This window comes from Thermobia domestica, chromosome 12, assembly GCF_964235325.1.
Source record: "Thermobia domestica chromosome 12, izTheDome1.hap1.1, whole genome shotgun sequence".
Taxonomy (NCBI): domain Eukaryota; kingdom Metazoa; phylum Arthropoda; class Insecta; order Zygentoma; family Lepismatidae; genus Thermobia; species Thermobia domestica.
This window is the reverse complement of record NC_137465.1, coordinates 42,888,241-42,905,079: the sequence shown is the minus strand read 5'-3', so window position 1 is coordinate 42,905,079 and position 16,839 is coordinate 42,888,241. Positions and strand designations below refer to the sequence as shown.

General features: G+C 37.6%; 1 protein-coding gene and 1 long non-coding RNA gene across 2 annotated transcripts in view; one reads left to right on the top strand and one right to left on the bottom strand.

The window, feature by feature from the left end:
- The window catches only part of LOC145665699 (uncharacterized), a 531,121-nt gene that overhangs the window by 15,962 nt on the left and 498,320 nt on the right, over positions 1-16,839 (bottom strand). The gene's annotated exons all lie outside the window — the stretch shown is intronic.
- The window catches only part of LOC145665698 (clavesin-1-like), a 31,612-nt gene that overhangs the window by 7,235 nt on the left and 7,538 nt on the right, over positions 1-16,839 (top strand). Inside the window, exons 2-5 of the mRNA XM_081732856.1 lie at positions 2,038-2,224; positions 9,425-9,516; positions 10,802-10,955; positions 14,284-14,477. Of these exons, the coding sequence (XP_081588982.1) occupies positions 2,038-2,224; positions 9,425-9,516; positions 10,802-10,955; positions 14,284-14,477 (627 nt within the window). The remainder of the gene's footprint in view (positions 1-2,037; positions 2,225-9,424; positions 9,517-10,801; positions 10,956-14,283; positions 14,478-16,839) is intronic.

The following is a 16,839-nucleotide window of genomic DNA, read 5'->3' as shown; positions in this document are numbered from 1 at the left end:
GGTCAACGGTCTTCAGCTAACCTTTTTGCCTTCACGTACGATTTTTCTGTTTTGATACCATCCATCAACTCTAATCTCCTTCACCCTCTTCCTCCCTTTCCTGCCACTATACCGTCTAACACGTCCCTCATGATAGAGTTCCTTTTCAACCAATGTCTACGATGTAAGTTAACTAAAAAAAAATCAGTTTCAATTATTTCTCTCTTTTTTTTAAAGTTACAAAGAGATGCTGTTTCTATCCTTATTTAACAATTGCCTATAGTCCCTATTTTTACATGCTTGTACTTTTTTCTGTTTTACAATTGAGAAAGCACTTTTTCTTGTCTTATCTTGATTTTATTATTCTTTACATTTTCCAAAAGTGTAAAAAGGAACACGGTGGCTCAGTGATAGAACGCTTATCTCTGGTGCGTGGGGTCCTTGATTCGGCCCACATCCAAATAAGTTTATAGTGGACAACATTATGTCCGTGGGTTTGTTCGGGGGTGCTCCCGTTTCCACCAACATTCTCATTCCTCCAAATTTTCCATTATCATTTACTTCCCTTAATCATCTGTCTCCCTTAGCCTAAAGGGTATAATAGTGCAACGTTACAATAAGAGATTTCATTCCATTTTCATTTTTTAAAATGTAAAGGAAAGTGCGAACTGAGTATCACACAAAACGTTGCGCAACATATAAAATATAACATCGATCTTTAATGCTGTGTTGGACGACTCACATAAGGAAAAGTTTTACTCTAAAGTAGGGATGGCCACATTTTCCGGAAAAACGGAAAATATTTTTTCCGGAAACCGGAAAATTGAAAACGAAAGATGAAAAATTTTTCGGAAAGCAGAAGACGGAAAATTTTCCGGAAAACGGAAAACGAAAAATTTGATTTCCGGAAACCGGAAAACTCTTTTTCCGGAAATGGCCATCCCTACTCTAAAGCCGTGAAGGAAACCTTATAATGCTCAATATTAACGATACGAAAATTTAAGAGGTTTCGCTCAGCACGAGTATGGAAACGATTAAACCAGATGGACTAGTGCAGAGTCAGAGATGGAACAGAAGTGTCGGTCCTCCAAAATGTTTACTATCTCTGTGGGATCTGTCTGATAGAGCAGGCCACTAGCAATCAAACAGAGACCTTTTATTGAGCGTACCCAACAACACACAGTAGCCATAAGGGTACGATACTGACAAACATTACATAATATTTTCAATATTGACGCTTTCAATTTTGGCGACTAGAAACATTAGTTTAGAAGTCCTCCCTTCTTGTCGAGTGAGTAAAAAATGAAATGAAATCCTTAAGTTTTACGTTCCACGATTATGCCTCTAGGCTAAAGAGACGATAATGATGAGAAATTAATGAAATGGTGGAATAAAGAAAGTGGTAGGGAATGGGAGAACCCCGAGAAAACCCACGCACACGGTGTCTGTCGACCACGAAGCTCATCTGGCGCGAGATGGGATCGAACCAAAGGCCCCATGCACCAGAGGTGAACGCTCTAACACTGAGCCACCGCGGCCTTGTAGAGTGGTAGAGTTTGCGCCATTGATGCACATAATCCCGGGTTCGATTCCTGAGGAAGAGTATTGAACGCATTACGGTAGTTAGGATTTCACTTCATAATGTAGGTTTATGAGTTGAGTTGAGTTGATTTTAGTTTAGCGTCCCTTTCAGCAGCGAGGCTATGTGAGACGTGGACCTACTGATTAACGTGGAATCCGAACCACATGAGCTCCCGCCGGGAATCGAACCCGGGTCTCCCACGCCAAGGGCGCGTACGCTAACCGCTTAGCCACGGAGGAGCTCAATGTAGGTTTATGTTACATGTAGTATCGCTGCTGAAGAGATACGCTAAACTTGTACAAACAAACATTCTAGTTTGCAGAACCAGTCATTGTAAAACCACAACAATATATTCTACACAAAATATGCAAAAAATTTACTGAAATTTAGTATTAAATAAAGTAGATAATACTTGCTTAGGAAGATAAGTACTTCTGTAGAAAATTTATTTGAAACTTCATAAATTTATTTTCCAGCCTGGCAACCCTGGAAGCGAATTTTCCTCAAAAACAAAAATGTCACCGAATGAGCAGAGTCTGTTTGCAGATAAAAAATACGAGTACCATTTACACGGCGAATGGTTGAAAAGAGCACAAGAGGAGTTGAACGAAAACCCTGAAACAGTCGGCCAGAAAATTCAAAAGTTCCGTGAAAAAGTACGAGGTAAATAATTCGTTTTGCTTTCTTTTTCTTTCCTCCTTTTCTTAATCACAGTTATAATTTTGTCAGCATAAGCTTAATCATTGACTACAAATTTGCGAGCATTTATACAGAAAATAGAAAAACATACTTTATATTATACGTACTTTGGTAAAATGAAATATTTTACAAATACAGTAACGAAGAAGTGCAAGAAGTTAGAGAAAGTTGAACACGCACGTCTGCCTCTGTGTAGAGTGTCCGTAAAAGAATATAGTTACCAATTGTGTTTCTTCCAGGTACAGGCTACTCCCCCCTTCTCAAGTAAGTAATCTACTCCCTCCCCGGAGCTAAGGTAAAGTATGTACCTTGTGAATGAGATTACATGTCACTTTTGTGTTAAGGCACATCATAGCAAATATTGTCCCAGCAAAGACCCCTTACATTTTGATTTCTCCGCATTCGCTAGTCCTCAGTAAAATTTTGTGGAGGAAAGCCTGGTTAACATTGAGTGAATCAACTGTTCCTCAGTAATGGATCCAGCCCGGGGTCGGAAGCCTCGGCCCCCCAGTTTTTTGAGTGACAAAAATAATTTGAGCTATTATTTATATAATTTTGAAAGTTTATAGAGAACTCATGATAACCTAACAAAGTCTGGGTTCTGGCTCCCCTTTCCCTCCAGTTTCTACTCTCTAGATCCACCACTGCTGTTTCCTGCTTTAGATGTGTGTTACCTGCTGGTGCCTCGGCGGCTCAGTGGTAGAGCGCTTACTTCTGCAGCATGGAGTCCCTGATTCAATCCCATTTCGCGCCAATTGAACTCTATGGTGAACAAATACCACGTGCGTGGGTTTTCTCGGAGTCCTCCCAGTTCCTTCATTCCCCCCTTCATCACCATCCCCCTTAATCTCAGTGCATAATTATGGGGCGTTAATTATTACCATCTCCCTTAGCCTGAGTGCATAATAGTGGCACGTTAAACACTTAAAAAAGAAAGAGGAGTTGTCCACGTTTGAAATGCGTTCAGATGTAATTGTACCAATAGGAAAAGCATCTTACCAAATTTGCAATGCAGGAAGATGTAATTGCGCTTATAAGAGAGCATCTACTATCTCAGTTTGAAATTTTTAAGATTTAATTACGCTAATAGGAAAGCAGCAGCTGTCCAAGTTTACAATGCAATTCTCCTAACAGTGAGAACAACTGTTCAAGTATGGGTTACATTGACGATATACTTACTTATACAAGGCAACGTTGCACACATCTACATGGTTAATTACATTTTTAAAACTCTTCAAGCATTTCTATGAATGTGATCATTAGGCACACATGGCCGGTGGAAATTTTTGCCTTTTTATAGATATACGTTTTCCACGAACGTTTCTATCACCTGCGAATGTTATGGGTTGGAATAGTGCGGCATATGATACCCTATTCACAGGGTTGGCTCTACCACATGTGCAAAACGTGCATTTGCACGAGGCGACAAATTTCGAGGGGCGGCAAAATCTGTCATAATCATATATCATTTAAAATAAATATTTCTTGTTGGAAACAGACTTCTTGATAATGGCAGTTAAATTTACTAGGCTGACCTATTTGAATACTACATTCATAAATCATAGTTAAGTCGCATTATTTTCAGGCTACAAGGACAGTGCTAAAGAAAATAATTAAACAGATATCAGCATGAATTGCTATGATTGTTGTCAAATACAAGAACTCAATTCCTGAATAGTAGCGAACACCTGTTCCATTTAGTTAGTTATCACAGTTTTGATATGAAAAACTAGTCTTGTCTTTGTCACATACAAGTTTCTTATCATTCAAGGCGAAAACAAGTTTTTCTTAAATTATTTTTAACAGATGTAAAAGGCAAATCAAGAAATAAAGATAAAAGAGCTAACTACATGGGAATTTCAAACATATATTAAGATTGAAGCTCGATATTGAATTCTATAAAAGGATTACCATCTTTCCTCTTTCCTCTGTTTGGTTTATCTTTCATTAACATAATCGAATATTCCTTAAAGAAAAAACAGATACAACGAAATTGTATTTCTAGTGTTTAGGCCCTTCTGAGTGCGAGTTCCTTTCCCTCTTCATTGTTTATGATGGAGTAGCATACTTAAAGTCGTGGCCTTTAAATTTTGTTTCTTCTGGTGAAAGGAGGGCGGTGAGTGATGCCATTGCAGGGGCGGAAAATGGCAAAGGAAAATTGCCCTCTTTGCTCATTGCCATTGTGATCGCAAGATATTTTTCTCTTTTTTTTTTCTTTCTTTCTTTTTCATGTATCATGCGTTAAGGAGGCTGCGTTAAATAATAGGTATAGTTTAGTTTTAGATTTAGAACAGATAAAAATTAAGAAAAACAGATGAAATAACGGAATTAATTTTGTTAGTAAAACTATGGTGAGTAATAACGGGAAAGCAACAAGGAACAAGGGAGCTGTACAGGAAAGATGTCGATTACCATGGTAACGGGCAAGGAATGACTTCACTTGAAAGCGAATACTGAATTTTTCTCTCATATTTCTTTTTTTATTTTTTATATCTTTATTGTGAAGTGCTATGCGCTTCAGACAGTAAACTTTAACTCCTTTAGGTAATTCTAGTACTGTATTTCACGGAGTTTATAAATATTGAATGAATAAAGTATGGCTACGTGAAATCCAATTTAAAATCAGGCAGATACAATCAGAAGTGATGATAAAAATCGGCTTTAAAAATACACTCAAAATCAGGAAAGATATTGTAAGATGAAACAGAGTTGATATTCCAGATAAATCGGAAATAATATGTTGAGTTACAAGAAAATGTAATGAAATGAGAAAGTGTAACGTGTTATGTAAAGAGATACTGCTGGAAATCTCAGAGAAGGCGATAGAAATGTAGCAAGGTTGTATAAGATGCCATTGAATGAAAAGTCTCAATTACTTAGGCCCAAAAAACAGTCACTTACAGTGTTACGTATACACATAGATCTATGTGACATGGCAGTAGATGGGCATCAGCGCAATGCCTATTGTTTCCTAGATGGCGAGAAGTACAGGTAGAATCGTTTCATTATTTATTTTAATTCTCTCCGATATAACTAAATAAATTTTCTCGTTTTCCTTTCGTATATTATTATAGTATTGATTAAACTAAACATATCTCAAACTCGGGAGGTTACCCCACCTAAAGGCCTAAATGGCGTCCCTGGGAGTAATTAGGCTGTTGACTAATCACTTTTTCTTTCTTCACTCGCTAGGTCCCATACACTAACGTATTGACAGCTGCTAACAAGACTAGCACATGAAATTTTATGGCTACGTCGGAAAAATACGTCAATGTATGGCCGGTGTAACGGACATGACCATAGATGAACAGCGGAGTGTGATCGGTACCGCTGGATAAGTTCTTCAGCATGATGAAATCGTATCACGCCAGCAGTTCTCAAAGTGATTACTCAACGGCCTTTCGCGATTCGCGCTGATGCCACACTACTGCTGCGATACATACGATTTTGGGTATTCACAGAACATGAAGTAACTATATCACGTAACACATAGTTGGGGTATTTGAAATTGCATTTTACATTTGATGGCTCTTATAGCCTATACATGGCCGCAAAATCCACTGTGCTCTTCACAGTACAATATATGTACACTACTACTAACCAAACAACTACTTTAGCAACAGATTTAGACGCATTGAATCAGAGCACATGTATTATTTTGACGCCAAATTTTGGAAATAGGCTTCCTTGCTCTGCAGTGAACGTGAATCTTCGGATGTTACACTTGATTTGGATTTGATATGAGTTTAGCGTCCCTTTCAGCAGATAGGCTATGTGAGACATGGACCGCTTAACGCGGCATCCGAACATGAACTCTAGCAGGGAATCGAACCCAGGTTTCCTGCACCAAAGCCGCCTATGCTATCCACAAATCCACCAGGGAGCTCGACTATTACACTTACTACGGGTGTTTACACTCATATACGTTAACAGATAGGTTAGCTGTTTTACTTACAGAAACCCACAATCATGGTCACTCGCAGCGAAGGCAGTTTGTAACACACACATATACAATTAAACATTGCAGTCCCAGTTCGTTTAAAATTACTTTAGTATCCACCAAAACTTACTTCGATAATTATTTCAATAAATTAAACAATTTCTGTTCCTTTTTAAACTTTATATTTCCTTAATACTTATCATTCACTTTGCAGAAATTAAAAATACACTTCAATTAACTGTGGCTTCCTCACTTATTAAATCTTTAACAGCATAAATAGAACAAGTTTAAACAAGTTCGGCCGCAAGCTTTGTTATCATAAGGTACCGGATTATTGTCCTTGTTGCCCTATAACTCAATGACATAAATGACATAAACGTTATCATTACATGTTGCTCTGGTCTTTTCGAATAGAGCTCAGTTCTAGGAAGTTTATATCAAGGCATACTTTGCTTACTCACACACTTAATGTATTTATATTAACCCCTAAATGGAAACATGGGTGAACACAGGCCCGTAGCCAGCCCAAAAACGTAGGGGGGCCCGGCTGAAGTGAGGGGGGGGGCCCGATCCAACCATATGATAGTTCATCACCATATTATAGTTCTTTTGCAAGCCTACTGTAAAAATTTTAGGGGGGCGGCCCCTCTTAGACCCCCTGGATACGGGCCTGGGAGAACATTCACCCAGATGAAAGTTATTATTATTATTATTATTATTATTATTATTATTATTATTATTATTATTATTGCTGCAGACTGGCAAGACTGCGTTGACCTTTGTTCTACATGTTGTATCTCCCTTGGTAGTAGCTTTATGATCGTGGTGCAAACCTGTTTACTACTTTCTGTTCACGCTGTATACGTAATTCTTGGGTGAATTTTCACCCATGTTTCTTTTCAGGTGACATTTTCCAGTGAATTATTTGTGGAGAATATCGGAATGTTATTTGCAAAAAGTGCACTGCTTAATCAAGACTTGTAGATGTTTCTTCATCAGCTTAAAGGTGAACAGTAAATAAAGTTCTCTGTTCATAAGCATTAGCATTTTCTACAAACTTTTTTTTAAACTTTTATACAGCTATAAAATTTAATACCTCAGAAATATGAGTATTATACAAAAAGTCTTTTAGATTTCTGTATTTAATTTTTTCACAATTTTTCTTGATTCCAAGTGAAAATATATTCTTAATAGCTTCACAAATTCTCAAGCAAATACCTGTACTTCAAAATATAGAGTAATAATGTAACATTCATGAGTCATGGATGAAAATTCACCCATGTTTCCTTTTAAGTTACCATATACCACAGTACTATAAATACCATACCATAGTACTATAGTTTATTTACGTATCGCCCATTCTCCCTTGAGAAAAATCCTGCCGACAGCAATATCATTGGGTGATATCAATAAAAATAAGTAACTACTCCTGAGAAGTCCTGCTCGAGAATCAGAGTAACTACACCTGGAGTAATCTCCTCCCTCAATTTTGTATCAATAAAACAAGCCACTACTCAGGTCTAGTCTGCTCCAGATTTATGAACGTTTTCTCGCGCTTCCTCTGCACGTAGCACTGAGTCGTATCAATAAAAGAAGTAGTTATTCATTTCTCCCTTCCGTCGCGTGGTCATTTCGTTGTTTTTAACTTATGGCGTAATATCCTAAACGCCATGGAAGGGACAAGTAGCAACGACAGTTTCAATTAAAATGCATTTGTGGATATTATAAAAGTTCCAGTGGTACTTTCAAAGTCACAGTTACCAGAAAGTAAACGAAGGAAAGCCGAAGCTTTGAAGGCAATTACAGTGAAATGCAACGAAATATCAAATACATCTACAAATGAGACACAAATCCAAAAGAGAATCTTTAATATCCGAGCGAGCATTAAGAAAGAAAAAGAAAAAAACTAATTTGAAAAAGAAAACGAGAAATAAGAAAGTAATACTGAAACCACGGGAATGAACTTCTTGGAACTGATGGATGTTGATTGGAATCCAGCAATATCAAGATTAGCACGACAAGTGCATATCACGTGTTGTCCAAGGTCTTTGTAGATTGTTTGGCTTTAAGAACGAAATCAGACACTTGGTCCTTTTGTTTCCTTTTTTAAATAGTCCAGCCAGTCACGTCATAAAGCACATCCATCTGATTGCGTTTTCCACACCATACATGTCCCCTTTCACCTTGGCATAAAAAAATATACATTCTCATGTATACACCCTTCCTATCAGCGTTGAGTTGAGTTGATTTTGAGTTTAATGTCTTTTTCAGTAGCGAGGCTATATGAGACGGGACCCACTGAGTAACTTGGAATCCGAACCATATGAACTCCCGCCGGGAATCGAACGCGGGTCTCTCATGCCAAAGGCATGTACGCTATCCGCTTAGCCACGAAGGAGCTCTTCCTATTAGCGTATTCGTCTCCAAAATACTAGGTTTCTTTATTGCCACGTGTTTCTAGTCAAGTGCTCCGATAGCACCCGGAAATGTATATTGTTCTTGCCACTATGCCTTTGCTGTTTGAATATTACACACACCTCCGGAAACAATCAATTTTCAGATTTCGCAATAATCGCATCCATTACACTTGTAGTAGTCATAGACACAGTACTTTGAGCCACAACAGAATCCCCTGACATTCAATTCAGACCTGGAATCCCGGATCACTCACGTAAAGCAAGAAAACCCGCATCTTTTCGTCATTACGTAGTGCACCACCCCAAATTTCCGTTGATTCTCCTAAAAAATGTTGTGCTAACTACTTTACATTTTCTTTCATGAACCTATGTTTTTTGTAATCTCCATTTGCAACATTTCTATGCAATTTATAAGTTTTACTACATAGCAAAACAATCATATACTCTGCCATATTTCGCACGGAGTCACCTATTTAGCTTGCTCCACAAATTTGGAGAAGTTACTAGCATCACAGAAGAGTCTTGATTTTTATTGATATCAAACGCGGAGTAGTTATTCGGCTCGAGAATAGAGGTGTGGTTACTTCAAAAGGGCGGGGCTTCTCCGAGGTCAGCCGAGACGACTAGTGCTCAGTTCTCTTTTTATTGATACCAATGCGAGTAACTACTCAAAATTGGGCGTAATGAGTAACTTCTCCGTTTTATTGATATCACCCATTGTCTGAATGAAATCAGCAGAAATTTATATTTATTAAGTTTTTGTTAAACAATTGTATATGTAAAATAGGTTTTCTTCTCTTTTCTAAGCGTCAAACAAACTCAGGACGAGATTGGACGACTGCTTTCTTCTAGCATTCTTGAGAGCGAAGAAACATGACCAAGAAAAAGCGTTTAAAGTGGTAAGGAATCTTCTTTATATACTATATTTCATTTCAAAGTTAGTGTTGACTGACATTGCAGGCGCTTTGCTTAAATTTCAATGGCAAAACCTATTTTATACTGGCAATTTCAAAGGCCTCAAGAGACGCAATGAGACGTACTCGGACGGATATTTATTTATTAGAAAAAAAAATATTTCCACGTGATATCGTGTTACTTCTACAAATTTGTTACAAACTCACTCCAACATCAATACATAGCAATTCACTTCCTTTGTGAGTCTCCTATTCTTTACTTACGTAAGAAGACATGTACAGTGGGAAGGAGATACATGGTCACAACAGAACGATGGGCTGAGTAGACGGCGCAGGTTCAGCTAGTAATAATTAAAATAAATCCTATTTTGTAAATTATTGCAATATTTTATTATTCAGGTTATTTGACATGGACATGGCATGTAGTCTTCAAGATTTTCTTCTCTCATGAAGTGATACGCCAGAATCTGTGTTAAATTCATGTATATTGGTAGCAGAGTATCTTGAACGGTCTCCTGTCTCTCCGGGTGTTCCGAAGATAATCACAAATATTTTGCAAAATTAAAAGGCTAGAACACTGTACATATTGTAAAATATAAGAAATTGGTGTGCTGAAAAGTTACAGAAGCACGCAAGTACCTCTTACAATTACTGTACATTAGTCTATATTATTTCCTGTATAGGTCTATACATATATATATATATATATATATATATGTGTGTGTGTATGTGTGTGTGTGTGTGTGTGTGTGAATTTTTCTCTCATATAATAAATATTAAGCTTTTATGTCTGTAAATTTGCGCTTAAATTAGCTTTTGTTTTATGGTAAATTAATCGTAAAGAGACCTCGATTCTGTTAGCTACCTTGGAGCCCTGAATCTCTAAATCTGGCCCTGGTTGAATCAATGATTATATTTGATAAAAGATTCGGTAACTAAGGAATTCAGAAATGTCAAAATAGTTGTTTTTTTTTTTTTTTTGTATAAATACTATTTACAAAAGAGTTGAATTTACATCAGTGGTCGAAATGAGACGGTATGCGGTGGTATGGCATACCGCCTCTGGTTGTTCAGTAATGAGGATATACCGTCTCCGGTTTTTCAGTGATCAAGACAATATTTAAATAGCCGGTATGTTGAGTCAAAATCATAATAAAACATACCTCCTCTGCTTTTCTTCCACTTTGAACACTGATTTACATGTTATAATATATAAACAAAAGGAAAGAATGCCAGTACAGTATAGGATAATATTTATTTTCTATTACAGCTGCACAAGTATTTCGAATTCCGAATCACATACGCTGAGTATTTTAAGCTATTACTTCCCTCAGATGCTCCGCACATCTACTATGAAAGAAGAATATTCAAGATTCTCGAGGATAGAGATGCTTTGGGCAGACGCGTTGCTATAGTCAGAGTAGGTAAGTCTGAAACTTTTTTCAGTGAAGATACAAAGTAAAAATCTTGCTTTATTTAGTTCAACTAACTACAGTGTTTTCTTTTAAATAAGATTTTTGACTTGGGGAATATCAACTCAAAATACAAGAGAATGTTTGGGGATTAGTTGGATAATTTCTTTAAGATATGTAAAGGCTGAGCAAAAGATGTTAGGATCAATCCTCAGCGTGCAAACTAAAATGTAACACATTCTTATTAAAAATAAATAAATAAATAAATAAATCAGTCTGTGGGAAACATTAATATGCAAACTGATCAAGGCGAAATATTCAGATATTTTTAACCCTTAATAATAAACAGGCTAAGTTTTACGCTAGCAGCGGTGCGCCCTAATGCGACCCATACACGTAAACACGTGCCTGAAGAAACAGCCCGACTTACATGAAAAATGATAAAACCACAGGCAAGTTGATCGTGTATGGCCTCGTTCATTCATGTTGAAAGTTTTCAAAATCTTCTGAAAACATGCTTGATGTTTTTGCCGCTCTGCATGCATGTTTACCGTGTATGGGCTCGTTCATGCAAGGCGGTGGTTTTATATTTTGGTCCGCCAATCACGACAGCGGAAGAAATCACGTGACTCTCTCCTCCGTCGCATGCCTAGGTCGTTGAAGATGAATGGTCTGCGTTGACAATGTCGTTGAAGATGGACGATCTGCGTTATATAACAAGGGATTCTGTGCGTGAATTTATTCAGGTATACAAAGAACTACCATGTTTGTGGAAAGTAAAATCAAAAAAAGACTATCTGAGCTGTATCTGGTGATTATTAATAAAATAAAAAATAAAAAAAAATCACTCAATTTCTTTAAGATTTCCTGACAAAAAAAATATTTATTTATTATTCGTGACTAAAAACACCATAATTATTTTATTAACAGCTATATCTCACTTCCTGTTTCACACCAAGTGGAAAAAAAGCAAATGAAATCCAAACTGAAAAACTGAATAAAAAAAATTTCACCATATTTTCCACCTGATAAAAAAATTTTTTTTTTTTTTAAAACACTTGACAGCATATAAAAATATAATGTACTTACAAATCAGTTTAGTGCCATTGTTTTGCAGCAGTATTTATAGTACCTTGTTAAAATGTTTGTCTTCAAACTGACAAATATAAATCACAGTAGATTGTGTAATTTTGCTGTTAAAAAAAATCGAAGTCCATTTGTTTATGTAGTTTATATTGACACAAATCTAAAGAAGAATTACACACACAAAATATTATAAATGGTGTGTAATAATATAGTTCCATTATCGAAACCTTTTCAATTCAATTTGGACATGATCCGCACAGGAGCACTAGATCAATCGGTTGTAGCATATGTGGTAGCAAGGTTGTACATTTGGTTATTTCTCACACGGAAGAGGTAAGAGAGCACATTCGATAGGTAAAAAATTTACCGTAAATTATTAATTATTGTAAACTTAGTTAGTTTTAAATGTCTGAAGCGAGGTAGTCTTGCGATGTTTTAAAAGCTGGTCATTTACTGAATCATTTTTTTGGGGACTAGCCCTGATGGGTTCCCCGTGGCTACACCCCTGTGGTACTGTGGTAAACTTTCATTTTTGTCGGATCAGGAAGAAACACAGAAGCAACCTATAAGCGAGAGAGAAAGAGAGAGAAAAAAGAATCATTATTCCAACTACGTTTTCACACTTATTCCTGTGTACTGACATGTAGAATTAACAGACCTCGATGGTTACCACTTGTTGATAGAATCATATTGTCTTGCCATTCGACTCTTCCTGGTCCTCCACATTTCTCTAACTACTAGTAAGTCGGACAGCATGTTGGTACGTGTGTGGGCAAAAAATTCTTCCAACATGTATGATGAAACAAATCTTTCAAGCATGTTGGTCATGCAAGTGTGTACGTGTATGGCCCCCTTATCTGACGCGAAATAGATGTCGCTAGCGTGGAGCCAAAAGAACAACTAATTGTAAGGTATGGCGTGCTGCACAACTTTTCCAGGAACGTAATAATTCCACGCTGCTTGGACCCTAAAAAAATAGTCTCTGGATTGGCGTCTCTCAAAACTTCCTTCTTTTCCACATCCACATTTGACACTACTCGAGCAGACGGTTCTACCAAATGGCGTTTTTTGGTCGCAAGAAACACAAGTACTATCCCACACGCAATGCTGAGCGTCTACATATTACGGTACTGGACTCAGAGATCTCGTTAAACAATAGCGTTAAATATCTTGGGGTACATTTTGATATCTCACATGGCGCACACACCTGGCCGCTCTCGAGAAAAACATCCGCCGTCGTCTAACCTATTGAGAAACTTAAAATGCACAACCTGGCGCTTAAATGCTAAAGTATTACTTCATCCCTACAAAGTTTTCGTTCGACCAGCAATTACTTACTGACATCTTGCTTGGCTTTCCGCGACTCCTCGGTTTTATACCCGCCTACAACTCCTCGAGCGCCAGGCGTTACGATAGTTGCCTACTCTCTGTCCTATCAAACTTCCAACGACGAGATCTATCGCCATACCACAAAGCCTCCTATATTGGATCACCTATATCGCCTTCGAACACGATACATTACCCAACACATAGCTACATCTCATATTACGATCACAGATCTCTTAGGTCAGACTCCTGCTCTCCTGGATATCCTCCTATAAACCATCTCCTAGCAATATACGAAAGAGAAACCAATTCAGATGACTACAACCCTGAGCGCAGAATATACCAAAACAATCCTCATCTATATCGCTAATAGCTTAGCTTTCCAATGTCAGCTATGCCACCGTTTCTATAGCTAAACACACCGTACCCCGTCCAACGACACACGGTACTTCAAATAATTCAGCTTAAAAAAAAAAAAAAACTGCTACTGAGAAGACATTTTCTAATCGAATCTACAAAATCAATTGCAACCTGTTCACCATCACCATATTAATAACCAAACAGTAAAGCATCACTCTGGCCAAAGAGAAGGCGTAACCTTCTAGGGCCCGCCCATCGTAAGATGGGAATGAAAGACTGAAAAAAAATCCAACTAAAGTAAAAAAGATGTTTTCTTTGCGGCGTAAACAACTACGGGTAATCCTTGTTAACCTGGTAATCAGCAGAAACTAAGAAACTGATTGAGAATTTCTCAGCACATAAAAGGGATAATATTGTGGATCTTTAGTAAACAAGAACAGAAGTATTAATAAACATACAAGCAGAATATACACAGTTTTAGATGTTTATACTAAATAATTAATAATGCTAAGAACAAAATGGTTATCCATGGCTTTATATTAACATTTGTTTCTTTTTGTTTTTAAAGGTGAACTTGATTTATCCATAATGACAGTGGATCATCTGTGGCGTGGCATTTTCACAAGTTTAGAGGCTTTAATGATGGACCAAACGTTTCAAGTTGGAGGAATCTCTGTTGTACTTGACTTCGCTGGTATCGGTATAAGCCACATGAAAATGCTTACGTTAAAATTTATTAAAGTATTTTGCAACGTAATGTTGGTACGTATCTGAAAGAAAGTATTCATGAAAAGACAGTTTTGAATGCATTTTCTTAGATAAAATTAAATGTAAGATAATAATACGCTCTCTAATGGACCACGAGCGGTTTGAAGGCAGAGATTCACACCAGAGATGGGCATTTTTCCGAACTTTCGCTCACTTCCTTACATTCACAATCACTCGCCCTTACTTAACTCCCTTATACTCACTCATTCTCATCCTCAAATATTATTGATGTCCTCATTCAACTGTCTCTCATACACACACACTCACCCTCACCCTCAAATACTGACCCTCTCGCATTCAATCAACTCCTCAGATTTACACTCTCTTACCCTCTTCCTTAAATATTGATATCTTCACCCTCACTTACTTTCATCTTCAATGATGTAATTCAATCATACTCATACTCGCTGGCTCTCAAATATCATTGAGGTCTTCACTCTAACTTAATCTCAATTAATTCTTTCTGGAGCGCGGTGGCTCAGTGGTAGAGCGTTCACCTCCGGTGCTTGGGGTCCCTCGTTCGATCCCAGCTCGCGCCGTGTGGACTTTGTGGTAGACAAACACCGTGCTCGTGGGTTTTCTCGGGGTTCTCCCGTTTCCTCTCACTTTCTTCATTCCACCATTTCACCCATTTCTCATTATCACCGTCTCCTTAAAGATTTCATTTCATTTCATTTTCAATTAATTCTTTAACACACTCTCTTACCCTCAAATATTATTGATGGTAATATTTGAGGCCGCACTCCTGCTCACATCACCCTAAGAATCAATCCTTTCACGCTCATACTCACTTGGGCTCTAACTCTTAAAAATTGATACCCTCACTCATACTCACATTCATCCTCAATGAACGAACTCCCTCAAATTCACATTCGCTGGCTTTCAAATATTATTGATGCTTTCGCTCTAACTTACCTCACCCTCAATTAACTCCCTTATATTCGCTAACTCTTACGCTCAAATATTATTGATGCTCGCACTCTTACTAACACTCACCCTGAATCATCTCCTTCACACTCACACTCACACTCACGTACCCTCACCCTTAGAAGTTGATGCCATCACTCACAGTCACATTCATCCTCAATTAACTCCCTTCCACTCATACTCACTCGATCTCAAATATTATTGAGGTAACTTACTGAATTAACTATTTCATACTTTCCTTTATCTTCAAATATTATTAACGCCCGCACTCTCACTCACATTCACCTTAAAAATCAATCCTTTCATGCTCATACTCACTTGGGTTCACTTGTTGTAACTTAGCTCACAATGAGTTACAGCTATATGGCTTTTGCTTATTGACATGATGCTATAGCAGCTAAGTAGTTTGAAGAACATGAAGTCATCAACAGCCAACAACAAGCACGCTGTCTTCTGCTTTACACGGTAGTGCTACACGATTGGAGGACGGTTCATACAACAAGGATGTTATAAAATAGAGGATATGCCCATACGTAATCTTCATCCTATTAAATCAATAAAGCCGAAAAACAACCGAGCATCGCCAAGTCTGATTGGCTACTCTCATTTCCACCATCGTCTGATTGGCTACTTTCGTTTCCGGCATGATTGTTGGCTCAAAACATTGCGATCCTATTGGGCGGAGTGAGCAGAGTAGGGGTGGCAAAACTGTAACGTATGACAAATTTCAATGTTAAATGTTAATGATCAATGTTAAAACGATTTCTATCACTTCCGGTTTAAATATCACTTCCGTCAAAGAACTCGATTAAGAGCTTTTGACCTTTACATCCTGGACAAAATTGATGGTGTTCCATCGAAGAGCTCTTAAATTTTGGTAAATAAAACATCTTGAAAATAAAAGATAACGAAAAACCTTTTGAGTACCAAGTAAATATTTATATGGGCTGAAAGGAAATATTTTTTTGGTTACCAGGACATTCCAAATAAATGTAGTCAAGATGAATATGTGGGATCCCTAAAAGGGCTGCAAGAGGTATTTTTGGAATCAATGGAACACAGTTGGAGTTCTGGTGTGCTGGGCAGCTGTATATTGTTGTAGAAACTTGATTGATTGGTATTGAAGTCGTATATAGAACGAGACCTACACTTAAAATAGAACGTGAATTGCTATAGTGCATACGCTGCTTTCTCGATGGGTATTGAACTGGGATTTTGCTCAACAAAGGCACGCTGCTACTCACTAGACCAATCACGATCCCTGTCAAAATTTGAAGTTCGGGGAAACTATTGCAATTATTCCATGTTGATGAACTCTTCGTTTGCAATCCGTAAGGCACTGCTCTGAAACATCTTACTAGAGGTAGTGGAGGATTTGCATTGATTCAAAATTTCCGAATATCACTGGTAAAAGTTAAAACAAATCCAT